The following is a 24,441-nucleotide window of genomic DNA, read 5'->3' as shown; positions in this document are numbered from 1 at the left end:
TTTTTCTTCGACAATAGTCACCTATAGACACACACGTAGGAACACGTAGTCACACATAGTCATTTGTATTCACACAATTTGAAAACTCTAAGTGCCTCTTGAGACTCTAGCCGCCAGCCAGCTGTAGACATTCACAGTAATCCATAGTCACTCATAGTCATCCACGCTCATCCAAAATAAAACTCTAAATCTGCAACCACCATCACCACAGCCGCCACGACCGCCATAGTCATTGCATCCCCTATCGCCATAACTACCCCTCACCATAACCGCTAGCACCACCGCCCTAACAATCTCCATAACCACCCCAACCATGCCCACAACCTCCAAAACAGTAATATTACTGTTATGCTATTCAATATTACTGTTAAAGTCAATTAACCATTAAATTACTGTCTCCGGCTATTAAATTACTGTTGGAGATAGTAATTTAGCAGCCGACACAGTAATATTAATTAAAAAAAATATTTTTTTTAAATTAAAAAAAAGTCAATGCCGGAGACCTGCGGTCAACAGCGGTTGACCGGCGGGAAAAAAAATTTCAGGAAAAAAATGTTTTCAAAAAACAAATAATAAATAAATAAATTCAACGTTAGAGATCTGCCCGGTCAACGCCGGAAAAAAAAGTATTTAGAAAAAAAATTATTTTCTGAAAAAAAAAAAATTATTTCCTCAAAATATTATGAAAATGGGGGTTAATGTGATATATTTGTTTTATATCCAGGGTCGCTATGTAATATTGAAGAAGTTAGAGTATAATGGATCGAATTGATAAAAATTATATTATGGAGGGTATTTTAGACAAAAAGACATGGGAATATGTTTTGTCTGGAAGACTGTTTTTTGTTTGAACCAATGTGCATTTAACTCCCTTGTCATGTTCCTCTTTGTCATTTGCCCTTTTTTTTTTTATCTATTTTTAATTTATATATGGTTGTTGTATTTTTAGTAGACTAGTATTTTATATACAAAAAGTAATATGTTGTGGCATTGACAATTCATTCCAATAGAATGTAATCAAAAGTTCTTGTTACGTAAGCCTCATTTGGTTGGGAAGATTATCCATGATTAACTAAATAATAGGACTCTGTTTGATGTTTGGTATCCACAATAACTTGCCGGATCGATCCACAAATATTATGTTATCATGGTTTATCTTGCCTTCTAGACATGTTTTTAATGGATTAAATAATCGAGTTTTATTAGATTATTTAATCTTATGTTGGCAACCAAATAAGGCCTTAGTAGTATTTTATATACAAAATGTAATATGTTGTGATACTGACAATTATTCGAATGGAATATAATCTAAAGTTTTTGTTATTTAATTGTGAAATAGATAAATAATTTCTTACTTTTTTGCCTATGTATATTTGTGACCATGTTGCTTTTGTTCTTTTATCTTCTCCTACTAGTTTATTCGTTTCGGTGTTTATGAAAAGTTAGATGCTACATTTGATTATTTATATTAAATATATTTAAACTGCAGATTTGATTAAATAACTACTCACTAAGCACACATACACAAGAATGAATGTGTGATTATATATATAGATTTACAATTCAAATCCACGCAATGTAAATAACTAGGTGTAGTATCTAATATACCCGACCTTTACTAGTCATCGTCATCAATCAAGAAATGAATGATATTACTTGCTTCATAGTGATACCGACTCATGACCCTCTTTTATTGAATTGACTTTAATCTATCTTTATTTTTACTTGCAACCAAGGTTGTAAAAAGTGGTAACCGGGTCGGAGGCGGTCAGGCACCGACTCCCGATTAATCGGTGCGGCGGTGATTAATCGAAAATAAATAGGTTTTTAAAATTTAATATAATATATTTCTAGATATTATTCATAAATACTCAAAACATATATAAATAGATATTTAAACATAGTTATATCTCCATCATGTATATATCCTACTAACATAATAAAAGTTTAATAATAATAAGATCATAATACATAAATATCCTTATAAAATAAAAGGCATTTTTTTTTAATTTACATTTATTCTTGAACATTCCTCGCATAATCATTAGTTCTTTAAAAATAACAGTTAGGGGACATAAACAAAATAAAGCATAAATTTATATTTTTTAATTAAAATCTCAACTTTTATTTTGAATTATTAAAAAAAAAAACGATTTTGACCGATTTTTGCCACCGAGTTTGACCCGCCTTAAAGGTCTGACCGCCTAAAACCGCATCACATGCAAAAAACCGATTTTTCAAACATTTACACTAAAATCGTAAAGGTTTTGGACCGCCTCCGCCCCGGAGACCGATTAATCGGCCGCCTCGACCGATTTTTAGAACACTGCTTGCGACTATCCCCATTGTCAATTATATTTTCTCAATTTTTTTAAGGGCTAATGTGCTAGGAGTCCCTAATTTGAAACCTAATTTGAACTAAATGACAATTTTAAATTCAAATTTTTAATCAAATTCTTAGTTTGAAATAATATGTGACCCACATTCTTAATTTTTTTTAATCCCTATCTTGCCTTTAACCCTAAATCTTATAACCACATATTCACATTTATTTCACGGATCTACTTTTTCTCTTTTATTCTTCTCTTCTCTCTGTCTCGCGTCTCGCTCTCTGGCTTTCTCCATCTCTCTCGTTCGAGCTATTTCTCCAAGCTCTCTCTCTTCACCACTCCACTCCATGGTTTGAAGGGAAATGGTGGCAAAGACGATGGAGGCGGCGTCGGCATGTGGGTTTTGCGATGGCGGTGGCTGATCTAGAGGGGAGGCGCCGGTGGTGACGCTTCTTGGGCATGAGGACGGCGCTCGTTGGGCGCCGGCGCTCGGGGATGGTGTCGGTGGCGCAACAATGTTGGGGGGTGGGGATGGCAACGACAGCGTGGGTTGGGTTTGTGGTATCTTTAGCGGCGTGGGTGACGTTGGCATCGTGGATCTAGGGTTTGGTGGAGGAGATTTATGGTTTGGTGGGGCAAATCTAATATTTTTTCGTTTCATGTCTACAGATGTCTGTGGGTGTCTATAGGTGTCTATGGTGTTTGGCGGCTAGAGTTAAAAGGAGGAGTTAAGGTTTTAATAATATTGTGACTACGAATTACTACAGTTTTCTACGGGTGTCTATACCTGACTACGGTATACTACAGCTTTCCTACGATTTTCTGTAGATGACTATGTCGAAAAAGATTTAAAAAATCATAATTTCCAATATTATGTAGAAAAAAAAGGAAAAAAATAGATTACTATAATTGTGAAAAAATACGAAAATGGAAAAAAAATAATAACAAAAATGTTAGATGCAAAAGTTAAAATACTAAATGCAGAATAAAAATGATAAATATAGTTTAAATATTACTTGCAAATTTTATTTTTTGTATATGAAGGGCATTTTTGAAATGAAATTTATAAAGGAAGTGAAGCAAATGTTTAGTTTGACTTGTCATTTAGTTCTAATAAGTTTTGTGACCAGGAACCTATATCTTAGAGCCTTTCTTTTTAGATAGTTATTGATGTACTTCTTTTTTCTTTTTTATTATTATTTATTTTTCCATGGCTCTATCTTGTATTGCTACGGTTACACCGTACACGTTTCAATTGTCCATTAGTCGTAACAGACATTTCATTGGTGAATTTGTTTAAATATTAATAATAATAATAATAATAATAATAATAATAATAATAATAATAATAATAATAATAATAATAATAATAATAATAATAATAATAATAATAATAATAATAATAATAATAATAATAATAATAATAATAATAATAATAATCATCATCATTATTATTATTATTGTTGTTGTTATTATTATTATTAAAGTCTATTTTATCCTTCAACTACACGTTAATTTTATTAAATAGAATATTTTATAGAAAAATTACGTATAATACCATAATTTAACAGATTTAATACAAGGTCTAAATAACTAATTGGTCAGTATAAATACTATATAGGTAATCGATCGCGTCCATAGAATATATAATAGATAGATAAGTATAGATATAGATATTGAACAAATAAACATCATTATCATCACAAACTAATATTAAATTCACGAGAAAAAGTCAGCCAAGTTAAAATAAAGTTATATGAGTTGGCGAAGTTGATGTGCAACTTAAAAAAAAGGGTTTGCTTTTGAGAAAATTTCAATAGTAGAGAAATGGAAATATAGAAAGAGATCAGTTACTAGAAAAATCACAAAAAATGCCTATTGGTAAATATAATTTGACTGGACTGTTTCCTTAACTATTAGAATTAATTAAGACTAAACAGATCATTAATAGCTACCAATATAGAATCTCACCATCTTCTATCTCATCAAATTCTGAAACCATCAACTATCAATATCAAATATATCAACCCCCAAAATCTCATATGTATATACTCCTACTCAAATGTTTTTATTACTGGATTATCATCCAATATTTCGTACAAATTACTACGTCGTCAAGCGGACATGATAATCCTAAATCATGTGCCCCTTCTTCGTGTGGCGAAATTCGCAATATTAGCTATCCTTTCCGGCTCAAGAATGATCCAATACGCTGCGGTCTTGCCGAATACGAACTATCATGCGAAAACAATACAACTTCAATATATTTCCATTCTCAAAAATACCTCGTCCAAGTAATCAATTACCACAACTACACAATCCGTCTAACCGATGTTGCCGTACTGAATGAAGACAGTTGCTCTTTCCCCAATCACTCTCTATCCGCCACCGATTTTATTGATACTCGTTATACTTTCAATAAAAAAAGATACTACGCATTTAGGCCTACTAAAACATGGCCTATTACATTCATCAGCTGCCCTTATCCAATCAACAATACTCAACATTCACTTCTTTTGGATACTTCTCAATATTGTTCAGACGGTTTCAACGAGTCGAATAGTAGACACAAATACATAAAGTTCGGCCCGTTGAACGGTTCCTCTATAATGGATATGTGCAGAATAGATCTCATGGTGATGACTTCATTAAATCTAACATATAAAAATGAAGGATTGGTTTTGTCTAATCTCTCACAAGTCCATAGCTGCCTGGTATATGGGTTTGAACTTTCAGTGTTGATTTTGCGCTGTGGTTCATACTGTCAAGATTGTAAGTTTATAGAGCAAAGAACTACCTGTGTTCAAAACAACTCAATTGGTAAGATTAAAAGTTATTTTCAGCTTAAATGCAAATAATCGAACAAATTTTGTTTTCTCTTTAAAGTAGTAATATAAAAATTATATTACAAATTTCTTAGAATATTAAACTCTTATTTTTCTTAAAGATGCAGGTAAGTGCTTCTTCCCGCCTTGTATTTCATTTTTGGTAAGAATTCTCCAACTTTGTTGTGATATCCATTTAATTAAGTCATCATATATGCATCTTGTGTTGGATATGTTCCAACGTGATACACCTATAAGAACATCTTTATTGGAGATATAATATAACTAAATGATACAAATTTCACTAATAGACGTTTTACCTTTTGGTTGAGATGGTCATTAAATATGGTATTAAATCCCAAAGGCCAAATGAAAGGTCCTGAGTTCAAATTCCACTGCCACCCATTTCAAAAAAATTAATTGCAATGCTTCAAATGTAATTCGCATACACCTGAGGGGACGTATTGGAGATATTAATATTAAATGATACATTTCACTAATAGGTTAAGCTTTTGGTTGAGATGGTTATTCGACAATCTTCAAGGACAATCATAGAAAAATATGAGCAGATTGTGAGCCATTTAGATGGGGTCTTACGCTTTCAATAAAAACAATCGTTAGTGTATTACTCACTCAATCAACACAATAACAAGACTCACTCAAAAACTCTATTTTTCTCTCTACACTTTTTTGTTCTTGTTTTTTTTTTCATATAATACAAATGAAAAACTACAAAGACTATTTATAGGACGTTCCTAATATGTATCTACCATAATACATGAACATGTAATCAATAATGTTCTCCCCTAACCAAGTACGTGTATCAAACGAAGAGACACATTTATGTATACTTCCACATTCATGAATCTTCAATACATTAAACCTTGATTAATGAATCTAGTTTAATTTCCAACACGCCCCGCCCCCTAAGATTGATTCTCGCATTGCAAGTTGACTCCGCAACTTCTCAAATAATTATCTCTTCAGGGGTTTCGTGAAGATGTCAACAATTGAATCTTTGGACTTCACGAACTTCACTTTAACTTCCATCTTTGCAGTGCACTCTTCAATGAAATTATACCGAGTATCAATGTCTTTGTTTCTATCACGAAACAGTGATTTTTTGGCTAGTGCAATTGTTGACTTTTTTTCGACAAAAACTTGTGTCGAACCTTCTTAATCAAAACTAAGCTCATTTTATAAGATATTTAGCCATATTGCATGACATTCACTCGATGTCATTACCACATACTCAACTGAACGCTGCTACTCCAAAGTAGAATATAAAATCACTTGTACTGTTTCGCTCATCAGGATCTCCAGCCCAATCGACGTTGTTATATTCGGCTAGCTTCATAATGTTCGTTGCTGGGTAGAACATACACAAATTGGTAATTCCTTTAATATAGCGGAGTAACCTCTTTGCTACTTTGAAGTGATACTCTTTTTGGTCCTCCATGTATGGCTAACAAGACCAACTATAATAGAATATCTGGACTTGTGCACGTAAGATACCTTAAATTTCTAGCCAAGGTTTAATCGATGGACTCTCCTTCAAGGTGCTTCGACAATTTGTCTCCAATGTCAATTGGAGTACTAATTTCCTTGCAATTCTCCCTTTGAACTTTTTAACCACATCTTCACACATCCTTCTTAGGCGATGAAGGTGCCATCATCTCGTTGGTTCACTTTAATACCAAGAAAGTGAAACATCAACCCAATGGTTGTCATCTCGAACTAATTGGATATCTCATTTTTAAACTCATCAAATAACTTCATATTGTTCTCCTGTAAATATCAAATCATCAACATACAAACAGACAATTAACATATCACCTTTATCGACCTTCATATACATCGCATGCTCATGTGAACATTTTTTTAATCTCTTTTTCAAAAAAATATTGATTAATATGGCTATTCCATACCCTTGGTACTTGTTTCAAACGATAAAGTGCTTTCTTTAATTTCAACACATTATTCTGTTGACAAAGAACCAAGTAACCTTAGCTTCTGGTTGGTCAATGTAGACCTTTTCCTAAAGCACTCCATTTAGAAATTTTGATTTCATATCCATTTGATATATGTTCCACTTCTTTTGCTTGCATCCTTTGAGAACAAGCCTAGCCTTGCATCGTTTCACCTTGATTTTGGAATTCTTTTTCACCTTATAAACCCATGTAACTCCGATTGGTTTATTCCCCGACTGTAAGGAACTAAGTTCCCAAGTATCATAGTTCTTGATGGCCTCAATATCTTCGTTCATGGCCTTTTCTCCACTTATAATGTTTTGATGTCTCCTCAAAATTGATAGATCTGTATGCAACAATTAAAAAAAATAAGTTAGGAAACTGATTGAGTCGTTCATAAATATTGTGTAGTGACCTTGTCTTTCGAGGTCATTCGCTACTCGAACTTTCACCTTCGAATGAAGATGCAGGTGATGACGGTGGAGTTACGTCATCTAGGGGCTCATCTTCAAATTCCTTCATTGTTGCCTCTGATGGATAGAATGTGTAATGCTCTTTTTCTTGAGCATTCCAATACCACGAACTCTTAATATCGGACACAACGTCTCGACTTATTCTTATCTTTTCCTCAACAGGATCATATAACTTGTATCCTTTTGATGTTTTGTCTTACCCAACAAAGATATACTTTTGGATTTTGTCATCAAGCTTCCTCCGTGGTTGGTACGGAACATGGATATGGGTAATATTTCCAAAAACTCTCAAATGTGCTATGCTAGGCTTGAATTCATTCCAAGCCTCTTGTACTGTTTGGTAAAAAACACTCCTCATGAAACTCCGGTTTAATAGATAAACACCATAATCAATGAATTCATCCCAAACTCCTTATTATTTGTTTGGACTGTAACATGCATCGAACCATGTTAATGGATCGATTCTTCCTATAGACGACACTTTTTTGCTGGGGTAAGTAAGCCACGGTAAGGGGTCTACGAATACCATTCGCATCACAAAACGCAAACTCCACCACGGCCTCTACCTCTGCCTTAAAATCGAGCACCATCATATTTTGGTTAGTCGAAATGGTTTGTCTTTGCTTGAAAGGCTTGTTCTACTTCGGGCCCTTTGTTTCGTCTTTTGATCTTCTCCTCATGGACTCTAATTTTCCCAATATCTCATTCAATTTAAGACTCTTAACGTCGTTGGACTCTTTAATTTCCACGACGATGTAATCGAACCTCGGCTCAAGGGATCAAGTATTTTTTCAACCACTTTTTTTCTCTTCCATTTTTTCACCATTTCTCTCAAGCTAGTTAACGACCAAGACTACCCTTAAGACATAATCCGAAACTTCTTCTGAGCCTTTCATTTTCAAAGACTCAAATTCTCCACAAAATGATTGGAGTGGGTTTACCTTATCAATGCCTTTGAAAGCATCAGTAAGAATATCCTATTCTTGGTTCCCTGCAGTATCTTGAGAACTACATCGAGTTGGATGATGGGTAGGGCTCTTTTATCTTTCATATGGAACTCTTTGATTGCCTTCTTTTGGACTTGCCTTAATGAAGCCATATTCCCCGGTTCAACATATTTTTTCTTCAATTGCTTCCCTAAAGTCTTGTCCACCAAGGAAACTTTTGTACTTGTATGCTCTATCGATCATAGTTCTCTCTAGCAAGATTTTTAAATGTAAAAGCTCCACTCGTGGTTGCCACTGTTCTTTCTCTAAAACGTGACTCTGATGCCACTTTGTTTGATTGATTTAACAAAACAAAGTGTATAAACATGCATCAGAATAAATCAATTTAGAGAGGAGGAGTAGTAGAAGAGATAAAAACACACTTTAGTATATTACTCACTCAACAAACAGGATAACAAGACTCACTCAAGAACTCTTCTTTTCTCTCTAGACTTTTTCTTCTTCTTTTTGACACACTACAAATGAAAAATTACATAGACTATTTACAAAACTTTGTACCTAGCATAATACATGAATATATAATTAATAATATTCTTCCCCCAACCATGTATATATATGAATAAAACCAAGAGACAAATTCATGTATACTTTCACATTCATGAATTCTTGATAATTCAAGAACCTTCGATACCTTGAATCTTGATTGACGATAATCTATGATTGTGTGGAGAAGAGAATATAATCATAGAACGTCAAAATATTAAACGAGAATTTCGGATTGAAAAGGTAAACGAGAAAAATAAAAGATCAATGGGGTACCTATAGAGGTGGTCGAGAGAAAGATGCAGTGGGGCAATGGATAAATGATGGAGGAGCAATGGGGAAACAATGGAAGAGAGACATAGGAAAGGCAGTAGTAGATCGGTGGTGAAAAAATTGCAGAGCGATATTGGAACAACCAACGAAAAGTATGAGCATTAGAAAGAGAAATGGTAGAAAGTGAGAAATTGAGAAGAAATAGGGTTTATATAGACGTTTTTTGGCGGGAAAATGAAAGGTCGCACTTAGGGATAGACAATCTCAAACCAGATGTACGGCTACGATATAATGGTCCAAAATAGATAGACATTGATTCAGTGAAAGTAGATTAAAGTATCGATCGATGAAAGGTTGTTGGGCCAAAGTCCCCAATATTATATTATAGCAAGTTCATCATTGATGAAGATAAGACGAAGTAGGTGGCCTTATCAAGGCAATAAATGATGAGTTCACAAGTGGCATATATATATATATATATATGATATCAAAGTTTATTATCTAGGGTTATGTGACATTATCTTTACTACTACTTTCTCTCAAATCACCTTCCACCATAATTTGAGCATTGGAGAGGTTCCACTAGCTCAACTAGGTGTTGCAGATGTCGGGAGTCAAGCTTTGTGGCAACAAAGAACACGTGTTTGGGAAGAAAGTTTTGGGCATGCAAAACTTGCACCACCAATACGTTTTGGATACACTGACTATAAGCTCAAATTAATGAAAATGTTCCCAAGGTCAATTTACCTATAAGTCCTCCAATATACGTACATTCATATTTTTTGTATTTAATATGTAAAATGAATAAAGGGGCAACAACGTAAGAGAATTTACTTGCTAAGTTAGTTTCTATTACAAATGTTCTTTTGTTAAGTTAGTAGTGATTTTGGAAGCGCACCTAGAAAGATAAGTCTCATCTTGGGAGCTCACTTAGAAATACCCTACACTTGGTTAAGTTTACTAGGTATTCTAATAGAATAGATCTATACATTAACATATATATAGATATAGTAGTGTGTAAGTAGTGAGTTGTATACATGCTAACGATGAGACTAAATCAGATGAAATTCACCAATTGTAGAACAAAATAAAAACTCTTAGAAAGTCAGGTTTTATTTTGAGAGAAAATTTAGAAATTGGACTTTTATATAATATAACTTAATACAACTCCACAAAAATAATAAATCACAACATTCACCAAAAAGCACACATTAAGGCTCTGATTGGTTTAAGGAAAACGATGAGTAAAAAGGTGAAATTATTAGGTAAATTGATTTCCATGTTTGGTTGCAAGGTAAAGTTCTAGGTAATGTAATTATTGAGAAAAAGTGAGAAAAAAATTACACTATAATTAAGAAAATGCATTTTCCTCAAAAAAAGTGAGGAAAATGCCATGTAATTTTATTCTTCTCTCTTTTCTCTTCTCTTTCTCTCTCCCTTTTTTCTTCTTTTCTCTCCCCTCTCTCTCTCTCTCTTAGCGTGCTTCTCTCTCTCTCCTCTCTATCTCTTCTCTCTCCTCTCTCTTAGCGTGCTTCTCTCTCTCTCTCTCTCTCTCTCTCTCTCTCTCTCTCTCTCTCTCTCCTCTCTCTCCTTTATATCCCTTCTCTCTCGTCTCTCTCCTCTTTTCCTTTCCTCTCTCCTCTTCCTCTTCTCACTCACACACATCATAAAAATAAATTATTAAATTAGATTCATATTCAAAGTTTTTTTTAACATTACAGTATTCTTTTTCTTTATTTTTTACATTTTGATAAAAAATAAAATTATTCCATTTAATAATTTATTTTATTTTCACTTTTTTTCCTAGAAACCAAACAAATGTAAGGAAAATAATTTTCCATAAAATCATTTTCGTCACAATTTTACTTAGGAACCAAACACAACTGGGATTTTAAAAGTCCTTGATTTCCTTTTCCTTTACATTTTCATTTTCACTATTTTGAAATCCATGAACCAATCCGAGCCTAACACTCATATATGAACGCACCCACGAACAGTGAAAACCAAGTGATTATATAGACATCAAATAAGAAAATATAAATCAAACTCTTGGGATGGGTTCGATGGTTGTTGGGCAATTTTTGGAATGACAAAGGGATACAATAGTACCAGTGCTGAGAATATGAAGTAGAAAAAAAAACACATAAAGACAATTGTGCAACGTATTAGATTATTAATTTATCCTTTGATTGAGTCGACTATTTAATATAAGTTGGGTGGGCTAAATAAAATAATTGGGTACATATTTTGAAAAATAATTCAATAGAAAATAAGTTCAAATTTACCCTTATCTAAGAGTGGACTTCGTCCTAGCTGCAACATTGGATTGCATCAATTTTCAAGGATCGAGAAAGAAAGAAATATGAGTAAAGAAAACTAAAGAGTAGAGGAAAAATAACAAATTGGGGCAACCATATTTTTCTAACAAAATGACAACTAACAAAGTAAAAAGTTAAGTTTGGTGAAATCGTATTGTCCTTTGGCCAATACATTTGTGAAAATGTCAGCTAGTTGTGCTTGTGACGGGACAAATGTGGGATGCATATTGTTGGTGATGATATCATCACGAACAAAATGACAATATACTTCAATGTGTTTTTTCCGTTCACTAGATACTACATTTTGAAATGTGTATACAACTGCTTGAATGTCAGAATGAAGAGACATAGGTCGAGTACGAGACACTCCAAGACATAATAAAAGCTGAAGATTGAGAAATTGTGTCTTGCCTTTTCATTTTCCAAGAAATAGGCGAGTCCCCACGAAACACCTACCACTCCGATTAATCAATACTTAGATTCTCCCGCATTAAAATATCCGATAATCACCAAATAACTCATTGAGTTGTTAATAAATTAAGATTTATTTTCATCAGTTCTACCCGCTTAATTATATGTCCAAACAAATCTTGTTTATATAGGAATCTAGAAAGAGTTGTACATGGAAAGAACTAAGAAAACAGTTCCTTCTCTACCAAGTATTTAGCAATTATTAATAAATAATTTTGGCCAAAAAAGCTCCGGTTAATCAGTAATTAGATTATCCCACATTAAAATATTTTATAACCACCAAATAATTCATTCAGTGGTTAATAAATTAAGATTTCTTTTCGTGAGTCTTACTCGCTTAATTATTCCCAAATAAATCTTGTTTATACAGGAATCTATATAGGAATCTAGAAAGAATTGTACATGGAAAGAACTAAGAAAGCAGTTCCTTCTCTACCAAGTATTTAGTAATTATTAATAAATAATTTTGGCCAAAAAAACTCCGGTTAATCAGTAATTAGATTCTCCCGCATTAAAATATTCTATAACCACCAAATAATTCATTCAGTGGTTAATAAATTAAGATTTCTTTTCGTGAGTCGTACTCGCTTAAATTATTTGATTATGACGGATACAAAATCCACCTAGCCAGGACTTGGTATAAGCAAAACTCATAAACTACTCAAGGATTATTTAGCAGTCCCATATTTCAGAGATGTGGATTTGTTCCGATAATTAATTTTCACCCATAAATTCATAATGTCAATACCGAACACAACGGGGATCACTTGACTCAATATAGAAATATCATCCATTGTGACATCAAAATATATATCATCAATAAATGTGTACATTGGTTGATTAGGGATTAGTTGAGTACGTAATTTACTGTCGACTAGAAATAAAACAGTTTCGGTTGAAAAAATGATGAAACAATTATTTCACGTTATCCGGTTCAACAAATGATGATTGTGCTAGTACAAAAAGCCAAAACAACAACTACCAAAGTCATTCTCTGGTTACAGTAATAAAGACATATCACGTAAGTATTGTGTTATAACTCCATTTTGACGTATTAACTTTATATTTAAAACGAACTATCAAAGTAATCTTATGTGTACTACATCCAAATCAACACACTATTTAGGGCTTGTTAGGTGACCTATATCGGATTGCTTTGGGTTATATGAGATTGAATTAATTCTCTACTAACTAATTAATTATTTAGTTAGTAAGACGTTCACTTTATATATGATTTGTCTATAGAAAAATTATTTAATAAAATTAGCAATTTGAAGGTTAAAATACACTTTTACTTGTCCATCAACCCCTATTAAATTAATCTCAGTGGGAGGGGTGCTACTAATTTAATGAAATAATAGCATTTAATAGCGGATTTTGATTTTACTAGCAGGTTTGAAGAAGTATGAATCTTGTCAACTGAACGTGTTGCTAGCCCCTACTATTTACTCAGTAGAACATTATAGCGGTAACCTAGCGAGCCCCTAGAATACTATTAGACTAATATACTCCTGCAATTAGTTAAATGCATTGAATGACGTAATACAGATTCTCATAAAATGATAATATACTATTTTATTAAATTATTAATAAAATTATGTAGCTAAAATAAGACTTTTGGTCTACTATCCCGACACTTTTTCAATTCTTTGCTGCAACAATTACAAGGAACACCCGTACGGTAACCAATTTAGCTACATGAGCAAAAGTTTATGTATAACCAATTCCTTCAGTTTGATGGTACCCAAGAATAACCAACCGAGCCTTCAACCCCTCAATATTACCGTCTGAATTATATTTTACGGTAAATTACACCCACACTCCTGAGGTATGCTTAAATAACTTTAAGGTCCATGTGGTATCGATAATTACACTCACCCCCTTGAAACATAGTTATAAACTCTAATGGGATAATGCTTTGGATACGTTATTACGATAGAGTTCTAACGAACTATTAGTTTCAGGAAGTGGTGGAGACAACAAAGAGTTATGGGTGATCTAAGAAATATTAGGGGAGCCATGTCACCCCATAAATCCCCATAACTCTATGTTATCTGCACCACTAGATAAAAGTAATAGTCCATTAGAACCCTATAGGAATAATGTATCCAATGCATTATCCCGTTAGAGTTTCTAACTACGTTTCAGGGGGGTCAGTGTAATTATCGATACCACATGGACCTTAAAGTTATTTTAGGCATACCTCGGGGTGTGGGTGTAATTTACCCTATAGTTTATAGTGTATACCCATTTGCTCTTAAGAGCTTTGTTTCCTGATGACAAATCTGCCACCTCCCAAGTGTCATTAGCCTCGAATGCATCAACTTCACGATGCATTATCCTTCTAACGAATATCTTTCAAGACCTTAGAATAGTCCACATGTTTCTTCTATGTCGTCAAGGATGCAAGAATATATCTATGTCATACAAAAAAAATTGTCGCAATTTTCATAGTGTGCTATAGGATAAGGAGAACCTGACGGATGCCGTGGTATGGGTGGTGGTGTAGATGGGCTTAATTTATGTATGTGTGGGCAACGTAGTCATGAAGTAATGCTGCTGATGAAGCTTCTCTGCTTCACCCTTCAAAACCTTCAACTTAAGATGTACTTTTTGATAAAAGCTCTAAGGTTCTTCGTTTGGATTATAGGAAATTTGTATATATATAGACAAATTTGTGCTCCATAAGCCTAGCTTGAACTTACAAAAATTAGTTATAAGGAATACAATCATGTATGATCTCTATAAGATAATTAAATAAGGATAAATCATTTTACAATCTTTTCTATTATGTAATAAATAATAAGAAAATAAATAAAGTCTTATACAGTAAAATCTATAGGACATATGAATTAAATAGTTTTCTTATCAATGACATGGAATAAGGTCGATGACAGTCTTTATAATAAAGCCACAGATTTCTTCTAATATTTATTAACCGAAGTTTGGTGCCAACACTAAAAATCTTCTTCAGAAAACCGTTTTCTGCTTATTTTTTCTTTTTCTCAAAAATGATTCAACTTTTGCTCAGAATCTAAATTTCAACTGTTATGTTCATAGTATTTACTTGGTCATGTTTTAATGTATTTTTTAAATATTGAATATCTAAAAGATAATATGAATAACAGCACAAGTTAACTTTATGTGAGGTTATTTATTCACTAACTTAATGTATATTTATATTTATTTCACATAATAACACCAAAAAAAATTATAAAATAAATGTGACGGAATCACTTCTGACAATCTTATTTCAATTTGTTTTGTCAACTTTTATACGTTATTATTTTAATTGAACTGATTGAACTGCCCTGTTATCTTTAAGTTTTTCTTATAGGGATACTTCCGGCCTACCTAGCGCTAAGGATCTTAATTGGATTTCCTTGCTTATGTGTTCTTTTGATCATTAAATTTCGAACAAGGCATTTGTCAATGTTTGGCCCAATAGAAAGATTCCTGCAAAGTAACAAAAATCTCACAACAATTCGATACTCTTACTCAGACGTAAGAAAAATGACAAGAGGTTTTCGTGAAAAACTAGGCGAAGGGGGTTATGGTTCAGTTTACAAAGGAAAACTCCGCAGCGGTCATGATGTGGCCGTCAAAGTACTCAACAAGCCTAGAGCAAATGGGCAAGATTTCATAAATGAAGTTGCAACCATTGGAATGATCCATCATATCAATGTGGTAAAACTTGTCGGCTACTGTGCAGAAAGATCCAAACGTGCCCTTGTCTATGACTTCATGCCTAACGGCTCCCTCGAGAAGTACTTATTTAGTAAAGAGACGAGTAATTCGCTTAGCTTGGTGAGGAAGTTTGAGATTGCAGTTGGAGTTGCTCGTGGAATTGAATATTTGCACATAGGATGTAACATCCAAATCCTACATTTCGACATAAAGCCTCACAACATACTTCTAGATGATAATTTCACACCCAAAATCTCCGATTTTGGACTCGCAAAGTCTTATTCAACGGAGAATAACACGGTGACTCTCACAGCAGTTAGGGGAACGATAGGGTATGTGGCTCCTGAACTGATGAATAGAAGCATTGGCAGTGTGTCTTGCAGGGCCGATGTTTATAGCTTTGGAATGCTGTTGATGGAAATGTTGGGCCTAAACAGAGGTACGGGGCCTAGTAATGACAACAAATCGAGCCAATATTTCCCATATTGGATTTATGATCACTTGAATGAAGGCAACGACATCGAAATTGGAAATGCCGAAAATAATGACTATGATGATGACGACGAGGACGACAATGCAAGGAAAATGAGAAGAAAGATGACAATAGTTGGATTGTGGTGCATACAAATGAGGCCAAGTGATCGTCCATCAATGAGTGAGGTTTTAAAAATGCTCCAAGGGGAAATCGGAAATTTGCAAATTCCTCATCAGCCTTCCCAATCACCTGATATTGAATACTTCAACGATCAAAACTGGGAGACACAGTCAACTGGTTCCATGGCCTTGTTGTGTAATGATTCTTTAACTGATCAATGAGAGTGGTAAGTAAGAATTGTAAATTAGTATGTCGTGCAATAAATTGACATTTGCTAAGATTAACGGGATCAATAATACTTTTGAATTATTCGCCAAACATTTTATTTAATGTTATTTTATTATAAAGTAATGATTTCCTTTTCTCCTAATTTTTTTTAAGGATCGACGTGAATATGTATGAATTGATCTTCCAACAATTCAATATGCTAATATCTTCACTCAAAATACAGAGTAGCCAAATATAGGGTTATTCCTCTAAAAAAAATGGGCTTTTATTTCACTATGTACTTCTGTGTTTACTTTAATTTAAAAAATAAAATTTATTATTAATACTAATATTCCAACTGTGCGATGCACAGGATCAATTCTAAGATTATTAATGTAAAAGAATCAAAGAACAAAAACAGCTCGAGGATATAAACAAATACCTCTATGAATACCTATATGAATGAAAAAAGGATGTTAAATGTTAATGCTAATATTAATATAATAATGCTAATTTCAGTGCTAATAATGTTAATGTTGATGCTAATACTAATATGCAAATACTAATATTAATCTTAATACTAAAACTAATACTAATAGACCAATGTTAATGCTATAATAGTGATACTCATACTAATATACAAATGCTAATACTATAATAGTAATACTAATACAAATACTACTACCAATACCAATACCAATACCAATTCCAATACAGATACTAATTTTAATTCTAATACTAATACTAATACTAATCATTAATTGATACTAATGTTAATATAACTAATTATAATCCTAATCCTAATAGCAATCCTAATTCTAAAACTAATACTAATAATAATTATAATCATATTCTTAATTCTAATCGTAATCCTAATCTGAATCCTAATACTGATACTGAAATTGATACCCATATTGATACTAATAATTATATTGATATACTACTATTGATAATGATTCTAACTCTAATATTAATACTCACACTAATACTGATACTGATACTAATACTAATACTAATACTAATACTAATACTAATACTAATACTAATACTAATACTACTATTAGTACTAATACTGAAACTAATACTAATACTACTACTAGTACTAATACTGATACTGATACTAATACTAATACTAATACTAATACTAATACTACTACTAGTACTAATACTGATACTAATACTAATTCTAATACTAATACTAATACTAATACTACTACTAGTACTAATATTAATGACAATGCCAATGCCAATGCCAATGTCAATGTCGATACCCATGACAATGCCAATGCCAAAGCCAGTGCCAGTGCCAATACTCGAACCAATACCAGTCAGTACCAATACCAGTACTATTGCTATGCCAATGCCAGTACCAGTACCAATACCAATACCGATACCAATACCAATACCAATACCGATATCAATACCAATACTAATAGTAATACTAATACTAATGCTAATACTAAGAGTAATCTTAATCATAATCCTAGTGCTAATCCTAATACTAATATTAATACTAATGCTAATTTTAATGTTAATATTAATATTAATCATAATACTAATACGAACACTAATTCTAATCTTAATATTTCCACTGTAAAAGACCTACCAATTGAATAATTATGTGATAATTATTATATGATGTAATAAATGACAAATATCATAAAATAATGTATTAGTATTAATATTATTTACATATTGTCTTTGTAAATGACATCCATCTTGCTTTGCATAGAATTTATCATATTAAACCTTGTAGAATTAGTTGCGTCTACTTGATATATTAGATATACTCAGTACGGTGTTTAACCATTGATGATGACTTCTTAGTCCACATACTTTTTTTTTTATTTGCGTCTATCTAATTTTGAATCGTAAGAACTACATCCATGGGTTGTAATATAAACATTAATTCACAATAAATATGACATTCATTCAGAATTGTTTTAACTTCCAAAAATATCGTATTTTATTCGAAATAGGACTAAAATATTATAGTAATAATCAATATAGTATAGACTGAAACAAAACCTTGTTTTACAAACACATAAAAACAAATTATGAGCAGGAAAAAAAACTCATAATCTATTTCAGAAAGATTTTGCATAAACCACCTAACATTAATTAGAGTAAATACCGGATCCTAAGATATAAATAAATGAAAAACTACCAATTGTTAATCTATAAATATAAATCAGTCTATACGATCAATCTATGATGCACGGAAACTTCGACCGACACGCGTTTCCACGTTTCGGAAACTTTTCGTAAACCGAAACTCCATGACACCTGTCGGAAACGTTTCGGGGGCATTTAATTTCCATAAATATTTAAAAGTTTCGGGGACGTTTCTGATAATAATGAAAAATTTGAAGCATGTTTCCGCACAAAATAAATCCAAATTTCATTTTAAATAAAAACTCCGAATTGCATACGCTTAAAAGAATTCTTAAATATTATGTCTCCTTTTCACTTATAGTAGTGTTTTAATATTTTTGTAGATGTTAATTCCATACTAAAATAAATTTATATGCCCCGAATGTAATTTGTGGAATGATATTAAACATTATAATATTTTTTGGAAATTATGAATGCACCCCTATAATTTTATTATTTACGTGTTTCCCCCACATTCCCCTATCCAACTTTTTGGAAAATAGAGTTTCCCCGTGTCTGTTTCTCTGTTTCCCCGTGTCCGCAGTCCCGTGTTCCGTGCTATATAGCGATAAATAAAATATATAATTTGTTGCAATGAGCGATTAATGTCCATGTAACACTTAAATTTGTTACTCATAAATTAACGCATTTATTAATATAGATTCAATATTGATTCACACATAAAATAACCACATACATAAAGTGACATCGATTTAGTTGAGTTTGGTTATTAATTAATTCCGATATTGGAAAATTACCAACGAATATGTATATCTATTACTGTATTGACACACGCATGAATTAAATTCATTTATGGTTTATGTACTAAATATCTATACTAATACTAGAAATAAAATGTAAATAAAAAATGAATGGTCTATAAAATGTATAACTCAAATAGAAAACATCTTTTATATATGCTGGTAAAGAAAATCGTATATCTATACTATCTATAAAAGGAGGAATTTGGTAGTGGTTTCTTCCCTTTTTTATAGTGACAAAATACCCTCTTCAAGTAAGGGATTCTAGGAGAAAATATGCAATATAACTATTACTTAGCACTAAACATCAAATATAGTAATTAAATTTTGAATTGTATTAAAAACAAAAAATCACACATTAATTAACATAAGTCGGGGATGGAGAATAGTTTTATAAAATTCATTGTATTCACAAGTAACCGAGAAACATTCTCAACACCAGAAAGTGAAAGGTTTTAGTAATTGAAGAAACACGGTCCGCTAAAATCGACGGAAACATTAGTCAAAAAAGAAAAAATTGCCGGGAACCCTCCATGATCCGTTTCCAACATCCTCTTTCTCTTTGGTTTCTTATAGAATTTAATTCGATGAAAGCCATCCAAAAAATAGCAGATGAAACTGCGGACAATTTTTCCCGTGAGTATTCGATGATGCACGTGTGGTAACTGCATAAACATTAAACAAGGTAACCAAATCAATTCCGGCAACGAAGCCGCCATTGAAGAGGCATGGTTGAATGCTATCGTGCTTGTACATGTCTCTTGTGATTTTGTTTTGTATTATATTTTTTCTGTTATGTTAAATAATATTATGGGTTTTGTGTTGTTGTTTTATACTTTATTACATGACATTTGGAATCTTAAAGTTGTTCCATTTGAAGTTCTATGGGATTCATAGTCAAGTTAGGATTCTGCAGTGACTAAAGTTATAGCTAGCAATTTATAAGGCATTTAAAAGTTTGGTAATTGAGTTCTTTTTTTCTTCCTTGTTGAAATGTTCTTTTTTTGATCTAAAAGAGCTCGAAATTTCTATTAATTGTGTTGTAAAGCTTTTGAAAATTTTGGTAGGTTCAAAATTTAATTTAATTGTTTTATTCGTGTTCTTTATTCTTACTTAAGTTAGGAGTAATGAACAGGGCATCCGGATTAGTTATGTTAGTACACATTAGTGTAGCCAATTTAGTTTTTCTTTTTTTTTCTTTTTTTTTTCCCTCTAGAGTAGATTGATTATATATGGTATCTGCATTAATATTCAAACAATGGGAATATTCAAGATGCACATGCACACTTCTTTCATCTTTCCGGTAATTATGGTCACCCGTATTTAAATACGTCATAGCCTTATTATATTAATTTAACTGGAATTATTGATTAATTTAATTGGAATTAATTTCATATGATATGTAATAGGCGGCCATCGTATCTGTTGCTAATCTATGATTTATGGTTTGCAGCGTCTCTCTTTTGTTTTCAGTTACAGATTGCTTCAAATATAATGATATTCTTACAACTTCTTAATCGCTGTTGTTTATATTTCATAAATGTCGAGAAAAATGTCGCTGGTACTTTATGAAACAGTTGGAGTTAAATGCAATGACGACCAGATGTTGTAAGTTTGATACCAATTTACATGTTAATGATGCGATAAACCTGGACTACAAAACATTGGACATTGATGTTTATAAAACTCATCAAGAACCATTTTGGGGAATGACACATTAGTAAGAGGAACATTTGAAAGATCGTCCGTTATCTTTGAACCCTTTGGATTCACCTCAACAGCTGAAGATGCCTATGCATATGTCGTATCTTCTGTTATATGTTTCTCCAGTTTGTATGTTGAATGTTGATTCTTATTTCAAATGTGAAATGCAGTTGCGATTTCATCTAAATTTGATACCATCATTTTGGCTTCATTTTACAGTTACTTTTTCTTTTTCAGTCAGGAAATGGAGGAGGAGAAAAGAAAAAGGAAATTCTAATAGATGAGAGATGCAATTAAATCAATAGATAATATATTTTTTGGCTGGAAGAGAGAAATTGGTATTTAGATGAAATGAAATCTACAAAGGGTGATTATTTATTTTCATGATGTACTCCGATCCTATATTGAGTTGCTCATGTTTTCTCTTGATTTCTTTTTTCAAACCATCGATAGTAATCATATGTACGCAATTATTCCATTGTTAACGTAATTCTTCTCCCCAGCGTCCAAATATATTTACTCAAGCCATGAAACCATGTATATAGATACAATCTCGGAAGCTCCACCATGCTCATATGGAAACACAAGGTGATATTTAAATTAGAGTTTGCATTTCATAATTCTTAAATGTGCTGAACCATGTAGCAATCTGGAGTTAAAATTAGTCATAATTCATTGCATCAACAAAAACCTGTATAAAACTGCAACGAGTTTGAAATTGTATGCCAAGAATTTTGTTGTTTATGCTACTCCAAATGTTTCAAGAAACTCAAAAGACTATAAACTCTTAAATCTTTTCGGCATTCTCCCTAATAACATTGGATTTATTTTCTTTTGGGAATTTTGCATCTTCGAGTTTCTGACTGAGTTAAACGGATATTTGACAATGTAATTGCATGGTATTACAATATTATATTGACTTCAGCTTACAATACTTTATTTTCTCCCATAAATAGAGATGATTCGATTGTATGATTACACTATGGCAACCAAGATAAGATCAAGATTGGCATTCTGATTGGGCCTTTACAAATAAGTCTATCAATGGCTACTTATTCATAAAGAGATTCAAACAAAAAACTCCTTTACAAATAAGTTCATACATGGTCCACATTTTTGTAAAAGACTAAAATAGCCCCTCATACTTTAATATGCTTTAATTTCATCCTTAATTTAATTTAACCTCAATTTAACCCCAAATTTCACAAATTATTCAATTTTGACCCAAAACTTTTTTTTCAAATTTTTTTTTTTCAAAAAATTCTTTTTTTGCCGCCAAATTCCGGCGTTGACTTTTCAAATTATTATTTTTTTTCTCTCTTTTTCGTCGGTTTCTTGCGTTGACCGGCGGTCAACGTCGGTCTCCGGCGTTGACTTTTTTTTTTTTTTTTTTCCGTAACATTTTTTTCCTTTGTTTAAACAGCAATATTGCTGTGATTGACAGTAATATTAACTATATTACTGTTAAACACAGCAAAATTAACTATACTACAGTTTAACACAGTAATATTGCTATATTAATCTCTAGCACAGTAATTTTAACACAACAAAACTCATTATTATTGTGTAATAGAGTAATATTACTATGTTGACCGTTCAACAAATGTAAACATAATAAAAAAACAGAAGAATTAATATTACTTTGAGTGACAATAATATTACTATAACAACAGTAATATTACAATAATCGACAATAATATTATTACGTTACTCCGTGAATAACTCAAACAAACAAAAAGATCCAAACAAAATAATAATATTGATGTGGTTGACAGCAATATTACTATAACAACAATAATATTACCGTCAACCACAATAATATTATTGTGTTTACAGTAATATTACAATAATAGACATGAATATTATTACGTTACTCCGTGAATAACTCAAACAAAACAAAAAACCCAAAAAAATAATAATATTGTTGTTGTTGACAGTAATATTATTGTGTTTACAGTAATTACGTTGACTTATCAACAAATCAAACAAAATAAAAATAAATAACAAAAAATAAAAAATAATAATATTACGTTAATTTATTGTCAACGGCAGAACAATTACATAAATGTATTGTCAACGGCAGTACAATTACGTTAATTAACTGTCATTGACAGTATAATTACGTTAATTTACTGCCAGTGACAGCACAATTACGGTCAACGTTTAGCGGCGGACGTAAAAAAGAAAAAAAAAAAAAGTCAATGCCAGAGATCGGCGAAAAAATCCAGAAAAAAAAAAACAAACAAACAAATCGAAAAGTCAATGCCGGAATTCGGCGGCAAAATTTTTTTTTTTTTTTGAAAAAATAAGTCAAAATTGAATTTTTGTGGTCAAAATTGAATTTTTGTGGACAAAATTGATTAAATTGGGGTTACAATTAAGAATTGGGTATAAATGGCTGGGGGTAATATTGTCATATACATGAATGTTTATTTATAATAAATATTAAGGGCATGGGCTTATTGGTGAAAGAGATATAGCCCATAAACCTAGAATAATAAAGATGTTTGGTTAGGGATTTATGCACAAAAACCCCTTCTGATTGCTCTGTCATAACACGTTTCATTTTTGAGTTCTTTCCGATGACATTTATATGTTGTTGATTTGCGGTGCCAAAAAGAAAATTGGTATAATTTCCTTGTTAAATAAATTTGTTGGTCTTTGAAAATAGTATTTGTTGTTGTTTTTTACGATTTGGCACTTAATTTGTGTGTGTGTTTTTTCCTTTGTTTTAGGTGGTGTTTGCAAACGCTTTTTGAAAGTGATTATGAGCTTTTTTTTGCTTATAATTTGTTTTCAGGTGTTTGCAAAATCAACTTTTGCTTTTGTTTTTCTTAAAATAATCTGCTTTAAGCTATTTTTTTAAAAGCACCCACAACCCTACTTTTTCTATTTACTAGAAAAGGGCACGTGCGTTGCACGTGTTTAAATAGTTTATAATGTTAGTTATGTGATCGAAAAATAAAATTGTATTGAATCATTTGTAGATAAATTTTTATATATCAATGCAAGTTAAGTATAAAAATTGGAAAAAAATATTATGTTAAATTGTAGATTATATAACCGTCATATATTGGTAAAATAGTTTATTTATATTATTTTGGGTAAACCACCATAACTTCATAATTTATTTCTCGTTATTAGATCAAAAGGGCAATATCTCCTTTGGTCTGAACAAAATGA

At 32.0% G+C, this 24,441-nt stretch overlaps 1 protein-coding gene across 1 annotated transcript; it reads left to right on the top strand.

Moving 5' to 3' along the window:
- Positions 1-15,663: 15,663 nt before the first annotated feature.
- LOC105976235 (rust resistance kinase Lr10) lies at positions 15,664-16,653 on the top strand. Its single transcript, XM_013001519.2, has one exon. The coding sequence runs from the start codon at positions 15,664-15,666 to the stop codon at positions 16,651-16,653; it is 990 nt and encodes a 329-aa protein (XP_012856973.2).
- Positions 16,654-24,441: the final 7,788 nt, after the last annotated feature.

The sequence above is a fragment of the Erythranthe guttata genome, chromosome 5 (genome assembly GCF_056151865.1).
Source record: "Erythranthe guttata isolate IM_541 chromosome 5, IM_541, whole genome shotgun sequence".
NCBI lineage: Eukaryota > Viridiplantae > Streptophyta > Magnoliopsida > Lamiales > Phrymaceae > Erythranthe > Erythranthe guttata.
Note: the sequence above shows the minus strand (reverse complement) of the source record. Positions and strands in the feature narration are given on the sequence as shown.